The sequence below is a fragment of the Spermophilus citellus genome (assembly GCF_964194105.1).
Source record: "Spermophilus citellus genome assembly, chromosome: 1".
In the NCBI taxonomy this organism is placed as follows: Eukaryota; Metazoa; Chordata; class Mammalia; order Rodentia; family Sciuridae; genus Spermophilus; species Spermophilus citellus.
Window position 1 is genome coordinate 209,262,346 of NC_138182.1, and position 18,527 is coordinate 209,280,872.

The 18,527-nt window shown below is 35.1% G+C and overlaps 1 protein-coding gene across 8 annotated transcripts in view; it reads left to right on the plus strand.

Annotated features, from left to right (window-relative positions):
* The window catches only part of MCTP1 (multiple C2 and transmembrane domain containing 1), a gene marked incomplete at its 5' end in the record, with an annotated part of 531,499 nt that overhangs the window by 343,161 nt on the left and 169,811 nt on the right, over window positions 1-18,527 (plus strand). For all 8 annotated transcript variants that reach the window (XM_081287709.1, XM_081287710.1, XM_081287711.1 and 5 more), the window contains 2 exons: window positions 11,208-11,394; window positions 16,079-16,172. In XM_081287709.1, the coding sequence (XP_081143835.1) occupies window positions 11,208-11,394; window positions 16,079-16,172 (281 nt within the window). The remainder of the gene's footprint in view (window positions 1-11,207; window positions 11,395-16,078; window positions 16,173-18,527) is intronic.

An 18,527-nucleotide genomic window follows, 5' to 3' on the forward strand; every position in this document is an offset into this window, starting at 1 on the left:
AAAGTGAACCTATCTATCTCCTCATTTAGCATTTCTTGGTGGTATAGACCTTCAAAATCCTTTCTTATAGAATTTTTAAAATTATACACTTCATTATCTACAATCACTCTACTGTACTATATAGCACACCAGCACGCTTGCTGCTATCTAACTATAACATAGCACCTACTGACCAATCTTTCCCTATTCCTCCCACTCTCCTACTCTCACAAGCCTCTGGAAACTATGATTTTTTTTCTCAACTTCTATGAGATCAACTCTTCAGATTCCATATATTGGAGAGATCATGCACTACTTATATTTCTGTGCTTGGATTATTTCACCTGGCACAATAACTTCCAATTCCATCCATGTTGTCATAAATGACAGGATTTCATCCATTTTGTGAATGAATGTAATTCTGTTGCATAAATGTTCCACATTTATTTGTCCATTCATTATTTCATGGACACTAAAGTTGCTTCTATTTCTTGGCTATCGTGAATAGTGCTATAGTGCACATAAGAATGCAGTTGCCTCTGATATACTGATTTCATTTATTTTGGGTATAAACCTAGGAGTAAGATTGCTGGATTGTGTGGGTGTTCAATTGTTAATTTTTTGAGGAAGCTCCATATTGTTTTCAATAATGACAGTGGTAATTCACATTCCTACCAGTGGTGCGCAAGGATTCCCTATTCTCTACGTTCTAACAGCACTCACTATCTTTGGTCTTTTTAATAGTAGCCATTCTTGTAAAGGCGAAATGATAACTCATCATGGTTTCAATTTACCTTCCTTATTTTGCTAAATGTCTACATAGTTCTATTTAGGCATATTTCCCATTTGAATTGGATATGATGATGATGACAACAACAACATTATTGAGTTTTTTAGTTTCTTATGTAGTCTGGATATTAACACCTTCTGCTTTGAGTCAACTCTCATATGTATAATGTGACAGAGGTCTGGTTTTATCCTTCTGCATGTAGAAATTCAGTTTTCCCAAAATTATTTATTGAAGACATTGTCTTTTCTCTACTGTGGCACCTTGTTGAAGATCGGTTAGCTCCAGATGAATTGGTTTATTTTAGGATCTCTATTCTCTTCCATTGGTCTAGGTCTGTTTTTATGTCAATACCATACTGTTTTAATTACTATGGCTTTGTACTCTATTTTTAAGTCAGTGTAATGCCTCCTTTTTATTTATTTGTTTGTTTGTTGCTTAAGATTGCTTTGGCTATGTGGGGATTGAGTGGTTCTGGATAAATTTTAGAATTGTTTTTTTCTAGTTCTGTAAAGAATATTGGTATTTTGATAAAAAATACACTGAATTCATAAATTACTTTGGGCAGTATGGATATTTTAACAAAGTTGATTCAATCCATGAACACAGATGTCTTTCTGTATTTTTGTATTTTTTCTCTTTAGTGTCTTTCATCAAAGTTTGATAGTTTTAATTGTAGAGACCTTTTACCTCTTTGGTTTAATTCATTCCTAGGTATTTTACTTTTTAAACTATTGTAAATTGGATTATTTTATTGATTTATTTTTCAGATAACTTGGTTAGCATATAACAACATTACTGATTTTTGTGCGTTTGACTTTGTAACCTGAAAATGTGATGAATTCATTTATTTTTCTAATAGTTTTTTTGGTGGAGTCTTTGGGATTTTCCATATATAAGATATATCGTCTACAAAGGGTGAAAATTTGACTTCCTTCTTTCCAATTTGGATGCCTTCTATTTCTTTCTCTTGTCAGATTACTCTGGCTAAGACTTACAGTCTTAAGTAAAATTGTTGAAAAAAAATTGTTGAAAGTGGGCATCATTGTCTTATTCCAGATCTCAGATATCTTTTGGTGTTTCCCCATTCAATATGATATTAACTGTGGACTTGTTATATATGGCTTTTATTATGTTATGTTAAGGTATGTTTCTTTCATACCTAATTTGTTAAGAGTTTTCACAACTCATTTTCATGATATATAGAAGTTAATGACATTTGGTTGTAAAATTTTACACAAAAATAAATCTACCATGCATGGAAAGAAATAATAATAATAATAATAATAATAAATTGCTTTACAACTTGTAAGGCATTATTACAAGCATTAACACAACATCAGGAAGTAAACAGTGTGGTCTGTATTTTACCAATTTTACAGATGCAAATAGTGAAGCCAAAGTTGATTAAGAGGTTGGTCAGTTATTGAGTTACTGGATTAATTGAGACTCAGACACAGGTCTCTTGCTTCTAAAGTTCACCCTCATTTTACCATTCTTGTATTCATCGTGTTCTCCTGAAGCCTTTATGTGCTTAATAAGATGCCAAGTAGTCAGAGTAAACCGACTTAGGAGATGTACACTATATTGCAAAGTTTGAACAAAAAAATATTACCTGTTGCTGAACTACAAATTTCAAGTGAAGGTGAAATAATGTTAATCTGCAGGTAATTATTTAACTTTCTGATCACCTGCATTTGGGCTGGCAAGAAGGACTGCCACCTTTAAGATAATCAGCTAATAAATCTTCATGATTGTTACATTTTTATGCAGAGCAGTAATCTGAACAAATTGGCTGCTGACAGCTGTGGTAAATTGCCAAGAATGGGTGCTGTCAGAGAACAAGTTATTTTTATGAATGTACAGAGTATGTAAATCCCATGTAATGCAATTTTATTTAGTTAAGAGTTATTTGCAACCCAACACAGAAGATATACAACATTATTTATTAGTGTGGAAATACATGTTTATCTTTACAGTGGCATTGACTTGGGGTACATATATTTTTAAATTTGTGGATTGCTACTGACTCTATTTGTTGTGTTGTTATCAGGGACTAAGCTTTGGTGCTGCCCAATGCAACAAAGTGTTAACAAATGTAAACTTGAGTATAGAACTTAATTTCAACAAACTTTTATTAAATAATATATAAGAAAAACTTACTCTAAATTGGCAAGTTATGGGTGACAAACAAATGCTTTCCAATTCTACAGCCATAAAAATAAATCTGTGGCTCTGTATATGAAGCTGAGGTGAAGAGAATGTGGATGTATAGGTGTACTTGAATGTGTTTTCAGGTTTAGTGTGGGAAGCTGAGGAAAATAGCCTTTGATTTTGAATCTTAAACAAACTAGTGCTTTTTTAAGGTTGAAGGTCATTGCATTTGTGCATTTGACGGTCTAGAGATTCTGATTTTGAACATTTCTTATTTGTGACACCAAAACTACTGTGATCTTTTACTTCCTACATAAATAAGAACAAGACAACTAATTAAAAAAAAAGAACAAGAATGATTCTGCTTCATTATAAATTGAAAGCACAAAGACAACTAGTCAGAAAATTCTAAAATAAAGGAGTCTTTGTTTATGAAATCATTATATTCTACATTTTTCTTATGTGGGTTTGAGTGGACAGTTCATTAGGGAGATAAACAACATTTAAATAAAGAAAGACTAGAGAGTGTCATTGATTTTTGTTTTGGTTTTTCATGAACTCAGCCTACACTGGATATATTTTAATCCCTTTTTTTCATGAGTTACTATTTTTCTTCTGAAGGTTTTCTTATAAAATTTGTATTCATCACAATATTTCTGTAATAATGGACAAAGTTTCCAAGATAATTTCTGTGCACCAGAAATTATTAAATGCTTTACCTTCAAGTCAATGAATAGGGAATTTTACAAGTCTGCAGAGCATGTTCTGATAAAGCAGTCTCCCCAAAGACAATTGAAAAGTGGCAACTTCTGACAACAAAAATGTAGTAACAGCATTTATCATTTTGTAATGTCAGAGATGGTGTAAAACTTCTGCATAATCATGAACTTGAAAACACTTTAGCAGTTATGTGGTGAATAATTTAAAATGCAAATATTCCAAGGAGGTAAATGTGTAATACTAATCTATAAGATTCTATATTATATTATGATTCTTTGTTATCCAGTGTAAAGTAATTCACATATACTAAGAAATGCCAATAAGCTTCATGAAATTTATTGTCAAATTTGGTTAAAATTATGTAAAATATTATGTTTTTTTAAAATCCACTCCCCTGAAGAAAATCTATGGAGGCTTGTCTTTCTATTCTGAAGGTTTCATTTTAAACATCTTGCTAATTATAATGGCTTCAAATGACCATTAGTGAGTACTTTAAGACATAAAATACACTCAGAATTTCATTGTCAAGAGCATAGGTATGAATTTCTATTGCAAATATTCTCTTTGATAATTTTAGATTGTTTGAGCTGAGGTCTTGCTAGATCTGATTGTGCCACCAGTGTTTTGTGAATCCTAATGTGGCTAACAGGAGCTCGAGTAGGAGTGGAAGTGTTAGCTTTGCAGATTCTTGTTTATCATTACTGTTCACTTGTGCATGTTCAATTAGCATTATCTTCAATCCACAGTTCTTTTGCTGGGATCTTTTAAAGCCAATTGTCCATTTTACAAGGATTAGTTTAGTTAGAACCAGATTATATAATCCGTAAATCCACTTAACAGGGCATGTGTGAATTGCAATTCAGTGAACGGAAGTGAGCACAGAAGGGTGCCCCTGTCAACTCCTTGGTGTCCTGCAGCTCCTACTCCTCCCTTGAAATATTGTAGGCCAGGGTGACACCTTCCAAATAGGGCCACCTATGTTAATGCATATGTTAACTCTCTATGAAGCTTGAAATCTGTCTTATTTCTAAATGAAAAATAATTCCAAAGAGTTCCAAAATTTACTTCCTGCACCCCTGGGGATTCATTCCTATATACCCAGGGTGCTCATCAAGGGACTGCTGTATCTGGAAAGAAATGTTGGTCACTGGTTTAGTGATGGCAGAAGGAAAGGCAAGGGAAAAGATAAGGAGATGAGAACTCAGATTTTTCTCCTTCAACTCTTAAAGGGGAAAATGTCAAAGATTAATAATATTCCTTTCTTGTAGTTAAATAATCCAAATGTATGTAGGCTTTATTTTTTCTTTCTTTTCTTTTTTTTATTATGCTTTTCTTAAATACAAAGAAGTTTGAGTTTAGATATGGAAGTCAGGAAACACGGTTTAACCTCTTGACATTGCTGTTTCTCTCAGCCCTAATTTCCTCATTTCTAGAATGAGGCAAAGTAGCTTTAAAATCTTTTTCAGTGTTGTTGCTACTTTCTTGATTATTCTATTGTTTGGTTGAATGGTTAATTGAAGAGTTTGTTTTGGTATACATAGTTTAAAGTTTGTAATATAAAACTAAGGCAAGTATAATAATATACCAGATAGTATATTGAGATAGCACTTTAAACTTTCAAAGACATTTTAATCTATTATTCTTGTGTTCTTATACCTTTATGTAAAGAAAAGGGAGTTTTTAAAATCTTCAGTTTGGTAAATGATGAAACCTATTACACAAAGAATATAAATAACTAGCTTAATATCACAATACAAATGAATAATCAAGTTTCATTAAATTTCAGTATTCTGAAGCCAAATAGCTTTCTTCAAAAACACAGTCTGTGGTAGTCCTGAAAATAATGTTCTGAAAGACTAAAGGGCTAGAAGGGGACAAATTCTCAAAATCCAACAGAGGACCAGATAGCTAGGTATTTATTAAAATGTTAGTAAATGAATTAATGAATGAGTGAGTAGAATGAGTATTAGAAAAAAATCAGGTCATTTTCTAGGGAAATGATAGAGAAGTGGTAGAACAAGCACTGTATGCACTACGCCTGCCCTGCCGCTGTCAAACACTGTCACCATGGGTAAATTTTTGGCCTCTCTGAACCTCCATTCATCCATAAGTACTTTTTTAATATACAAAACACCAATTTTATTTCAGGTCCTGTGCTAGATGCTGAGAATAAGACATTTTTCTTGCCCTTAAAGTGTTTTAGATAAACAACTGAATTTTGTTTTAATGAGAATTGGTAAAAATTAGTCAAGCAAAGACAGGTAGATGCATCATCTCAGGCAGAAGGGTGCCTCATGGAAACACAAAGAAACGGTGAGCCCTTGCACGAAATGTGAGAATTATAAGCCATCTGGAATGACAAGTCATATAGATGCATGCACAAATGATACACAATTAATGGTGGTTCGTGGAGGGCACTATTGACTTCCAAGGATATTTCATATAGGGTAGGAGGCCAGGGGAGGGATGTGGTCAGGTTGGGTCTTAAACATCCATAACTGAGAGGGGTGAACTCTGTCAATGATTTTTACCAAACAGAACTTAAAGAAATGATTAGGTGGCAGTGCTCAGTGAGAGATAAAGATCCCCAGTCAGGGAAGACTAGGAAGCAACACACAATAATATGTTACTAGGCTGGTCACTGTTTCCTGTATTTCAGAGACACAGCTTGTTGCTTAACATTATACACCTGGCCATGTATGGTCCAGGTAATATAGAATCATGTTTTGGAACAGTTCATGAGTAGAAAGATGGCATGGAAGTTACCTTTCCATCTTCTATTCCATTGATCTAAGTTTGCCCCACAAAGAGACAATTTATGCATTGTTCTCATCCAGCTTCATTGACAGTTGATCTGGGAGCCAGATCTCATTTACACAGTGTGGTTTTTGCATCAAAAAGTACAGAAGTGGCTTTGGAAAACAGAAACTTCTCGCATGTGGCAGCTAGGCCTGGAGCACAGTAGTATCCTAAAGGAGGGCCCTGCCCACTTTTGGCAAGAGAAAGAATAACCATCTATACTAGAAAACTAATGAGAATCCAAGCATAGGCAATTGGTCATGGTGGTGGATGACCAATTGATGATGGTACATCATCTGGATGACCACTTAGTATTTCCATAGCCAAACTATAGTGAATCTTTGGAGAGATAGCCAAAGGAGCAGCTGAGGCAAAGCAAGCAGCTGAGAGCCCAGGATACATGACTTCCGAAGAACCTAGAGAGTTGCATAAGATGTTAGGTATATTTTCAAATCACACATGTGGAACTTCCAATATAAAACAGGTAGATGGAAGGGGACTTGCTCTTTGAATCAAAGAGGAGAATCTACAGCCAGTTGTTTCACACTTTCACTAAGATATGGTATACTTCTAAGATCACCATGGAAGAATGGTGCTTCTTGTAATGCAATTTGAAATTAAGTTAGATCAGGTTACTTCTTGCACCAACATTCAGATGTTTTTTAGTAATACATTTGAAGAATAGGCAATACATTGCCTATAAGATAAACTTGTTTTCTTAGTTATTTGATTTGTTAAATTTTAGAGAAGGAAGATGTAGCAAGTGTAAACATAGAGTTATAAAAAATTGTGGGATTTTTTGAAAATTTTAAAGTTCATCTATTCAATTAACTCATAATTGCAGATGATAAAAGTAAAATGCAAGAGGATAAGTTAGTTGTCTTTTAAAAGGTCATACAACTAATTAGTGGGAAATGGAGGGCTAGAACCAAGGGATTTTGTTCTGGGCTGTATTCTCTGAAGGTATTTTTCAAGTTCATGAAATTACATCATTGCTTTTTCAATTTTGCATTTTCATTTTAATAACAATATAAAGCCATTAGTATGTTCCTCTACTGCATCATCTGGATGGCCACTTAGTATTTCTATAGCCAAACTACAGTGAATCTTCCCTTCTGCAGGACGTAATAGCACAGGTGAGCAAAATACTGAAGACTGCCCCACAAAGATTACTGCCATGCCCATCCACAGGGCAATAGACTGTGTCACAAGGGTTGCATCTTTGTACATATTTATTCCAAAGCTAAAAGAGGATGGCAAATTCTTTGTCTCTGCCCAGTTCCAGCAATAATTTGATTTGCTATTCATCAGTGAAGCTGCAATACGTACTTTATCCTTGAGTTATTTTGCCTAATTATAAGTGACACTTTATTTAAAATGGCTTCTCATTCCTAAACAAATTTTAGACAAATAGCAGGTTTGAATAACCTCAACTAGCACAAAGAAACTTGAAGTCATTTCATATTCTCTTTTCTCTTGGTGTAAATAGTACTCTCCAGATTAGAATTATTAAAGTCAGAATTGTGTGACACTAAAGGTAGGACAGTACTTGAGAGGAAACCTTTCTGAGAGTATACTCAATATTGAAATTTTATTTGCTATGGAAAAGCATAATATTCCCTATAAATTTATATCATTAATTTAAATTTTATTAGTTTCTTAGTTTTAAAACTTTAATGTGCAAAATTTTCTTAATAATCTTATAAAAGTTTAACTTATAGCCTGCTTCCCTAATTTATATATATATATGCATATATATAAATTAGAATAAAATATATATTTAATTCATATATATAAATTAGAATAAAACAACATAATTTTATATACTTGGAAATTAAGATAATTTTTTCTATTTAAAAACAAATAAAGGTATTACCAACTCTAAGAACCACTGCTACCAGCACACTTTTCTCTTGGGATGCACAGTGGCTTAAGATTAGATCTTGGATTCCAGAGTTATAGGTTCTGGTTCTGTTGACATTCTGTTGGTTCTGTTGTGGATCTCTATTAATCCCTTCTAACCTCTCTGGCCCTCAGTTTTCCTCATTGACAAACTAAAGAGCACAGGGATCACAAATCCTTATGTCTGTTGGAACCAGGTAGAGTAATTTAGTGAATAGCCAGCTGTAACTAACAGGAAGTACTGAGGACAGTAACTAATTCAGAGGGCATTTGCATTTAGTGCACTACCAGCAAAAACAACCCATCTATACATCAGATTCCAGTTTCCAGTTTGCAATTCCTGAAGCAAGTAATCTTACAGCACCTTCCCCAGCTCTAGAGCATTGGGTATAATGAGTCTGATGTAAATGAAGCATAAGCCCACATCTGCACAACCAGTGCAAAGTGGCAGGCACGGAAGGAAATTCTCCAGAAGTCGTCCAGACGTTTTTAAGAGCAAGGCAGTGGCATGTAAGAGTAAGTAAAGAAGGAACATGGAAAATGAATACATGATCAATGTGAGTGAAAAAAGAAAAAACAAAGCCCAGGGAAGACCCTTCTGGGTACCAACTGTATTCAGAAGTGAAGAGTACTGTCTGCATTACAATTCCAGTTTGATTCTCTGGTATTACATTCCGGATCCAAACCAGAGATTCACTGCCATTCAACCAATTACAGGCCACATGCATTGTGCCCAGTGTTGGAAAAAACTCTAAAAAACCATATTCATGTCTTTCCTTTTTATTAGAGAATACTTTACAGTGGTTACTTTTCAGTTATATTTTTTACCCTCAATTTGTTGTTCTTGATAAGAACTTATTCTAATTTGAATAAAAATATTAGATAAGACATTTGATGTATTTTTATCATTCTTGAAAGTTTGAAGAGACAGCATAGAGTATTTTGAAATGAATGTTGTGTTAGAAGAAACAAAGAGGTTTTCTATGTAAATGCTAGTTTTAAGAGGCTGTTTTTCAGATTTCACAAAACTCTGAAGGGGGCCGCCCTGAACAGAAGCTAAGCACATGCCTTTAAGTCTGGAGTAAAGAGGTACTGGACTGGCACTGCATCCTCTGCAATCCATGTGGACTTGCCCCTGCTCAGTAAGGAAGGTGCAGCTCTGGGTGTGGGCATTACCCAATGAGATGGGCATTGCCTTCCAAGATGTCAGTCAGTCTGCTGACCACAAGACATCACAAAGCTAGACTCAACCCCCTGAAACTTGACCCCTTGCCTCATTTAGGGTGGAACTTTCTGGAGTGTGTTCCCCTCAATAAAAGGGCTTCAGAATGTGCTTCTCCCTCTTTTGTCATCCTTCGATTGCCTCCCTTGTGGATGCTGGAGCAGAGGAGCTGTCGCTGAGCCCAGAGAAAAAGGGTATTCTGTCTGTGTGATTATTTCACACCAACCTAATTTACCTGGAGTGACCCTGAATGATTTATTCTCATGTTCTGGCATCTAAACTTCTTGCTTTCTCAATACAGTGAGCATTTAGCACACACAGACTTCCTAGCATTGAGTAGGGCCTTACTGTTGGTTTTCATTTCTTATAGTTATGTTGCTCTCTTTCTGATTGTGTCTAGGCACAGCCATCCTTCAAATTAAGTGATATGCAAAAATTAATGTCTGATTTGGGGTCCGTTTCTAAAATCACTCACATTAAGCAGATGTTTAAACCCCATTAGAAGTTTTGAGGATCAGTTTCTCGACATTTAATTTAAAAGTGGAACAATAATGAACAAAGAGAGTGAGGAATGAAAAAGGAATAAGATCCAGGCACAGTGGCATGTGCCAGTAATCCCAGTGGCTTGGGAGGCTGAGGCAGGAGGATGGCGAGTTCAAAGCCAGCCTCAGTAAAAAGCTAAGCGCTAAGCAATTCAGTGAGACCCTGTCTTTAAATAAAGTACAGCATAGGTATGGAGATGTGGCTCAGTGGTCGAGGACCCCTGAGTTCAATCCCTGGTACCAAAAAACAAACAAACAAACAAACAAAAAAACCAAGAATAAGAATTTCATGTGGCCCTGATTGCCGACTACTGTGTTTATAACACTTGAACTGTGTTTGTTCTTATCATTGGCTATATCTAGTTTTAAATGCCATTTATTCATGACTGACACATTTTTCTCAGGTTATTAGAACTTATAGTCACCATATTATCTGTTTCTTCCAAATCAAGTGACATTTTTATGAAAAGGGTTTGCATGGTGTTCAGCTCTGAGAGTGGCAAATAAAGCATGAGATGCCAAGTTATAGAACCCTGTGAGGTCCTAACACTTGGGGTAGAGTGTTTCAGGGGATTCGGGCACTTTTATTTAGACTTATGGAGTGTACTATGAGTAAATTGGCCTGGGTTTCAAAATGTAACACTTATGGCACCACTGTAGTACGTTTATTATTCACTACTTAGTAACATTTATGAATGAGAGGGAAAATGCACCTTGTTTTGAAAGTGACACAAAACTCAGACTTGTGCTTCCCTAGATCCTTTATGTCAGTCCTTCTGGAAGCAAAGCCCCTTCAACCCAGTTCCTAGGTCACCTAGGGATGGGAAGTCCTCACCATTTCTGAATAGGGTTGCAATGGATAATAATCCAATTTCAGAAAACTACCTTTCTGGGTGTCTTATAGGAAGTGAGCAATTACAGACCCTAAGATAACCAGGATCTGAATTTTTGAAGAATGTCAGCTAACATGAAAAATGTTTTCTTTCAGTGGGCCAGATAATATTTCTATTGATTCACTTTTCACATACCTCTGAGTAGCCCTCACTTCTGCTGTTTGATGTGGCAAAAAAGCCACTTGCTGATTCAAAACATTTGTTTCTAGGTGCCAGGTCGACCTGTCGTCCCTCAGTAGGGAACAGACACACAAGTTGGAGTTGCAGCTGGAAGAGGGTGAGGGACACCTGGTGCTGCTCGTCACTCTGACAGCCTCTGCAACAGTCAGTATCTCTGACCTCTCCGTCAACTCCCTGGAGGACCAGAAAGAGCGGGAGGAGATATTAAAGAGATATGTACGTATGTAACTCTCCTCCTTCTGGAGTCACATGTGACTAGATGAGGTTGTAAACAATGTACCCTGAGTGATAGATGTATTTCTGATAAGTTGTCTTATGGAAGGTTCAGCAGAAGCAAAACACTGGACACATACAAATGCCACACAGACTTTGCAGGAGCACTTGCTTTACCCACTCATGTCTTTTACCCACCCATGTCTAGACCCTCAGTCTTCTCCAGAATCAACTCCAGAGCAAGTTCTGGATTCTGCTCAGTGATTTTATCATGCAGAGAATCTTATCATAAAGTCAAGTTTACACAAACATTACTTTTAAATTAACTCATTGACTCTGTAGAGTTGCAATTATGATTTCCTTGTTTTTCTGAGTTTGAAAATGGGGTTAATGGCACTTGCGTTAATTAGAAGCTTGGTAAACTAGAGAGTATTCACAGAAGTGATTTTTTATTTTCAATGCCTTAGAAAAGCCTCACTTCTTTCCTTTAATTTTTTAAAATTAAATGCAATTAAAAGGGAGCTTCCTTCCCTTTGATCAAATATGGAGTGAGAAGGTAGAATAGTGAGCCACCAAAATAACTACCCTCCACAAATCTTACCAAACCCAAACATTTGCAACCAAATCTTTATTTCCCAGCAACCTCGCACAGTACATTTCCCACTGTGTAGTTTTATTGAATCAACAGAGAGAGGAGCTCTTACTCCACCATTCTTTCTCAATGGAAGCTTGGAAAAGTAAATGCCTCAGTACCCATGAAGCTGAGGAGAAAAGCTTCCACTTAAAATTACAAAGCTTGTATTGTACAATGCTGCCAGGTGTTTAGAAGTCTCCTCTAGACACTCAGCCATGAAACCAAGCTCTGACTAACAAAGAATGGCTTTAAAAAAATATTCCTATTTGCTGACTGACATCCTTTCAATAACCGAATTTAATAAAGATGTACCTTATCAGGCTGTGCAGATAACATGAAGTGCTGGTACTAATGCTCTACAATATTCTTCAAACAGATTAGCAGGATGTGCGCTTCAGCAAATTTATTCTGGCTATCTCCACTGAATCAGCTGTCTGCTAATGCTTGTTCAACTCATCCACCAATGGTGTTATCATAAACAGTTTAATAGAGGTGACTTAGCAAGGCTAAATAGTATATATTTTTAAGCCACCTAAAAGCTTAAGGTATTATGTGGCATCTTCTAATCTATAATTGCAATTATGAAAATTATTTCACTATTGGTATGTACCAAAACATATTGTTACCAAAAGTGAACCCTATGAGGTAAAACTATTATAAAGAAATTAATTGGTATATTAATGTAAAAATTCTTCTAGGTATTATAATACTGTAGTTAATGGATTACAATGTTATTATCCTATATATGGAGGTGATACTTCTGTTCAGGTAATTAGAAGTAATCCATCTATTATTGATCTAATTTTTCTTTGCTGCATGGACTTCCTTTCATTCAGAACTTGAGTATTTGTTGCCCATCTTCTTTCAACGCCTACTTATTTCAGTAAATTTTAAAATATTATTTGGATGTTCCAGTGAGTATTCAGCTTATATTCTGCCGAATATATTAAAAAGTGAACCATATTTTAATGTACTTTTTCATAGCCTTGAACTTCAGGCACAGGCCTATACCTCCCTCTAGAGACTTACTTGCTAAGAAACTATACTATCAGTATAGCACATGTGTTATAATTGCTCATAGCCATACAGGGACAAAGAGCTATATTTTAGGGCTGTGGTGTGTTTCTTTTTTATTATATGTATTTTGAAATGAATAGATGCTGTATCATGTCTAAAATATTCCTTGTTTTGGAGAAACATATAAAGGATGTTACATGTTGGAGAATTATTTATGTTTTCTTGTAAGGACATGTATGTTTTTAAAAGTTAAGGTTAAACTTAAGTATTTGATTTGGCATTGGTTGTGTGCAGAAAAGTAAATGAACTTCCCCGACTCTCATACGAAACAGCCCTTGAAAAATCTCTCCTTTGCTGTTGTTTAGCTGTTCATTGCTAAACATTGAAGTCTCACAAATTAAACAGACATTCCTATGTGAGCCATTATTTGATCACCCCATTCTGAAAAGATGGCTAATTCCATTTTTCTTTTTTTTTCTTCTTTTGTGGGGGAGGGAGGGAGGGAAGGTCAATAGGGGGCGGGTAGTAATGGGTAGTAGACCAAGAGCGATTGTATGACCTTCTCAGAACGGGTATGCTGAACCCTTGCTCCCCCTTGTCACAGTTTAAAAACCAGAGGAGCTAGTTTAGAGAAGAAGTTGTTAGCATTCCATTTTTATTATGACATTTCACAGTCATCTGATTTAATGTCCCTTGACCGGATTGTCCACCGTGAGACGATGGGCTTGAAATGTTATTTAGAGCATTGATAAAAGGTGAGCGGTTCTAAGATGACAGCGAGTCATAAGGCTGGTGGTGTGACATTAATTTTCTCCATAACAGAGATGGAATAAGACGTCACGGTGACAAGCTGTCAATCAGCTCTGGCCCCTCAGAGCATCTCGATGCCATAGGCTGGGGTATTGCCTCTCCCGTAATAGAGCTGAACTGAGATGCTCTCCCTGACAGCTGCTGCAGCCATAGAGAAAATATATTATACAGCCTTTCATTAAAAAAATAAAGAGGACTCCTCTCCAGAGCATTTCAATCTTTTCCCATCTATTGAGGGCTGAAAGGATTCACAGCAAATCATAGATTCCTCTGCTATGGAAATTTCTGGCTTCAGAAGCCATCTAGGTTTTGAGGCCTTCTAAAATAACTATAAATAACAAGACAGAAATATCTCTTGATGAAGTATTACTTAAAGTTATATTTTTAAACTGATGTATTTATTTGCTTCTTTGAGTTCTTATTATAATAATATCTGTGCATCAGTGGCCTAAAACAGTTGAAATTTGCAATAAATTACTGGGCATCAGCTGACTTGGAAAAATGAAACCATCAAACAATAATTACCCCTCCAAATGGGTAGCAGAACATCAGAGCTGAAGAAGCATCAGAAGACAGGGTGTCTGTGGAATGAGATTACCAGAATGAAATGGTTCTCAGACATGGGGACTGATGATATTTGTTTTAGTCATGATGAAACTTGGTTAAAATTGCTTCTGAAAAATTATAAGTACTGGAACCTTTTGATAAAACTATCAAACCATCATTAGGGTAGGGGATTTGTCTGGTTTATTGCATTAGTTAACGTCTCAGATAAAAAGCTTCCCAAACTTGATTGTTACTGTAGGAGCACAATGTGCCTACAAACCTTGCAATTACAATACTGCTGTCTAAAACCCCCACTGTTAAAACCCTTAATTTATGAGAATTTAAATGGAAAGAGAAGTACCTTTTTACTAAACTGTGTCATCTGGGTATTTTAAACAGATTTTTGGTGATAAACAACTGTTTAAAGACAATAAAAGATTAAGAGTTAATCCTTGTGCTAACATCGTTTTTAAAAAGTTAGGCTATGAGATTACAGATAGATCTGTATTTCCTCCTCTCAGGGTACCAAGGGCATATCTTTAGTGTAAACAATGACTAGTCATAGGGGACTGATAAAGTTCATATCATAGGAAGCTTTGGGCTTGTCAGTACTCTCACATTGGTAATACAATAATGGGGATGCTTTTTACTCTAGCAACATTTTAATAGATAACTTTATTATGCAAAAGTGTGTTATGCTCCCTGGTCATGAAACATTTTAAAGATGATGATAAAGAAGTGCCTTTGATGCTGAGTAGAAAAGCTGACCTCGCCATAGGAAAAACGCTATGAAGTGTAAATCAACAAATGCATTTCGGTGTCTAGAGTTTCATTTTATTCTCAGAGTATTTGTGCCCATTAATTAGATTTCTGAATTGTTGTGTTGGTTTCCTGCTTTTAATTTCTGCAAGTACTGTGCTTATTAAAAATCACAATTATGAACTTAGGAAGCAAAATAACTGTTATCATTTGATTCTTCTATCAAAATTGCCATACATATGCTACCAAGTAAAACTATAGGTTTAAGAAAAAATTACTCCTTTTGAATTAATTTTCAAGTCATCAATTTTATTTAGTTTAAAATATCATGCCTTCTCCCTAAAAGATTTATAGAACTACACTATCTTTTGAATTAAACATTAGCAAACAGTCTTTAATTTATCCTTAATCTAGTACATGCAGTTTCTAAAAGATACCAAGAAGAAATTAATAGAAAAATTAATTAATTTAGTGTTGACTTTTTACTTGTGCCCCATGTGTTTTATGACCAACAACGTAAAGATTCACTACTTTTTGGAATCCTTAGTCTTCAAACCATCATCTTGACAGATGAAAGATTTCTTGGAGTGTTTTGATGGAGGGCATTGAGAGAAGAAAAAAAAAGTAGACATTTTTTCTATAATTTGTTGTTCACCATTTATTGATAATTACTTATGGGGAATAAATGTGATTTTTTATTCTTTCAGAAAATCTACTTATAGAGCAATAATTAGCTACATAATTGTGAGTGTATGTACATTCATGATGATGAAAGGGTAATTTGTATTGGAGAAAGACAAATGAACTTTTGACCCTCTGGGGAATATCCCAGGATATCCACAAAACTTAGTATTTTCTTAGCACACTCTTTGAGAATCCTTAGGAGTTTTCTTTTCTAATAACAACCTTGGGGTCTTTCAGAGCCCGCTGAGGATATTCCACAACCTAAAAGATGTGGGATTTCTCCAGGTGAAAGTCATCAGAGCAGAAGGTTTGATGGCTGCTGATGTCACAGGTAAGAAAGGATGTAATTCTCCTATGGCACATGTGGGGCAGTATCCAAGAGCTACTCCACTGAATATTCCAACTCTTCATTTTACCTGAGTGGATTGTCAGAGTAACTAATTTAAATATAAAATTCAGGGTTGATCTTAACAAAGATTTTTCAACCCCATTAATTTTATTTTTTTTCTTTTGGTGCTGGGGATCGACCCCAGGGCCTTGTGCATGCAAGGCAAGCACTCTACCAACTGAGCTATATCTCCAGCCCCACAACCCCATGATTTTTACACTTCTAATTTTTATACTAATTCTGTTTTTTAAAGGCAGGATAATATATTAAAAATAAACAATAAAAGAAAAATAACTTTTGAATTGTTGCCCTCCCCAAAGTTTAATCAATGTATTATAATTTTCCAGATATTGTCATTTTAGTATATTGAAGTAATGCTGAATTATCTTCTCTCAGAGAATATGGGCTTCCCCCATAACCAAATACTTGTAATTTACACATGCATGAAATCTGTTGCACAGGTCTCTAAGAAGTTTAGATGAGTAGTGCTTAATAATTACTATGGACTCTTGAATATTTATGTTGCTCCTTCAGTCTCCTAGTTGTCCAAATTTCTTAACATATCCCATAGATCATTCTGGATCTAAACTAAACATCAGGATTGTGTAAAGTGTTTAACCATGGCATAGGCTTGCCAAAACATGGTGGCATATGCCTACCAACTACCTGGGAGACTGAGGAAGGAGGATTGCAAGATCAAGCCCAACCTTAGCCACTTAGTGAGACCATGTTTTAAAAAAAAACAAAGGGGGGAGGACTGGGACTGTACCTCAGTGGTAGAGTACCCTGGGTTCAGTCCCAAGTACTCCCCTCTCCCAAAAAATAAATAAATAAGAAAGAAAGAAAGAAAAACTTAGTCTTGTCTCTTAAAAATTTACTCATTTCGTTATAACTGTTTTCATGTTATATATTTATTGCTAAATTTTATAAGGATATGAGTGGTGTTTATTCCATTGATTAAATTATTTATCTTGAGATGGACTGACTTGACTACTTTTAATACAAATTTCATGGTTTATGGAGAGTACCCAATTATTATTTGTGGAACTATACTTACCATTATGAATGATCAGCATGATAAGGTGCAAAAGATAACAGACTTATTTGAAAGAGAGAAGTATATTTTTCTTACCATCCAAGGGTCTGCAAATCATTGTGTCCTTCAGTAATTCATTCAACAAAATCAAAAACAAATTAAAAATAACTGCCTTCAAACTAAAGTAGTGTGTTTGGTCCAAAAGACCAGTATTTTTAAGTTTTACTACTTGCATATTATCAAGTGACTATTTATTATATGATAAAGTAAAAATATTGGGAGTTTATAGTTTCTCTAAAGAAGTAATTATCAGCTCATTTGTGACTAAGAAGATAAAAAAGAACTGTCAAAATTTTTCAAACTAGGTGTAGCTAGAAACAGTGGGAGAAAGGATAGTTTGGAAATCTGTTTGCATGTAAGCTGACTTGGCTCCTTGTGCTAAACAATTAGTGAATGTTAAGTTTATTCATTTTCTCTCTTATGAATTTTATTTCTGGTATGGTCACAATCAGATTAATCTGGGAAAACAATTTCTTATAGAAAAATTCAAGTGCCATTTACTTCAAACACTTAGCTACCTGTCCATTATTCAAGCTGAGTACTATTGTGTAGGTTTTTCTTCTCTTAGAAAGAAGCTGTCTTTGATTTTATTTTTTTTATTTATTTTTTATTGGTTGTTCACATTACAAACCTCTTGACATATCATATTTCATACATTAGATTGAAGTGGGTTATGAACCCCCAATTTTACCCCAAATGCAGATTGCAGAATCGCGTCGGTTACACATCCACAATTTTACATAATGCCCTATTAGTAACTTCATGAATATGCAAACTATAAAATAGTTGGCCTGTATGCCACTATGGAAGTTAAAGTACATGTTCTTTCAAAGCTGGAAAAAATAGAGATATTTCTTTCCTAATGGTTCTATGTAAATCGATGTGAATAACAATAGCCTTTCCTCTAGGGATTCAATGAGACATGATTTTGATTTGATAAAATGAACATTAATTTGGGGAATACTAAATAACAAAGTCCCCATTTTTTTCCTCCAGTTTTAGGGATATAAATCTAATGATTCTCATTCCGTGGTGACCTTATAATCTAATGGGCTCTGAATTGAACAAGAGAGATGTTGAACTATTCAGGGGCAAAAGGATAATTCAGTCTTTGACCTTGCTCACTCTTGGAACTTTTGTGGTTTATGACATTTGTGATGGTGGCAAAAAATTGAGAACCATGTATTTAAGTCAGAAATGTC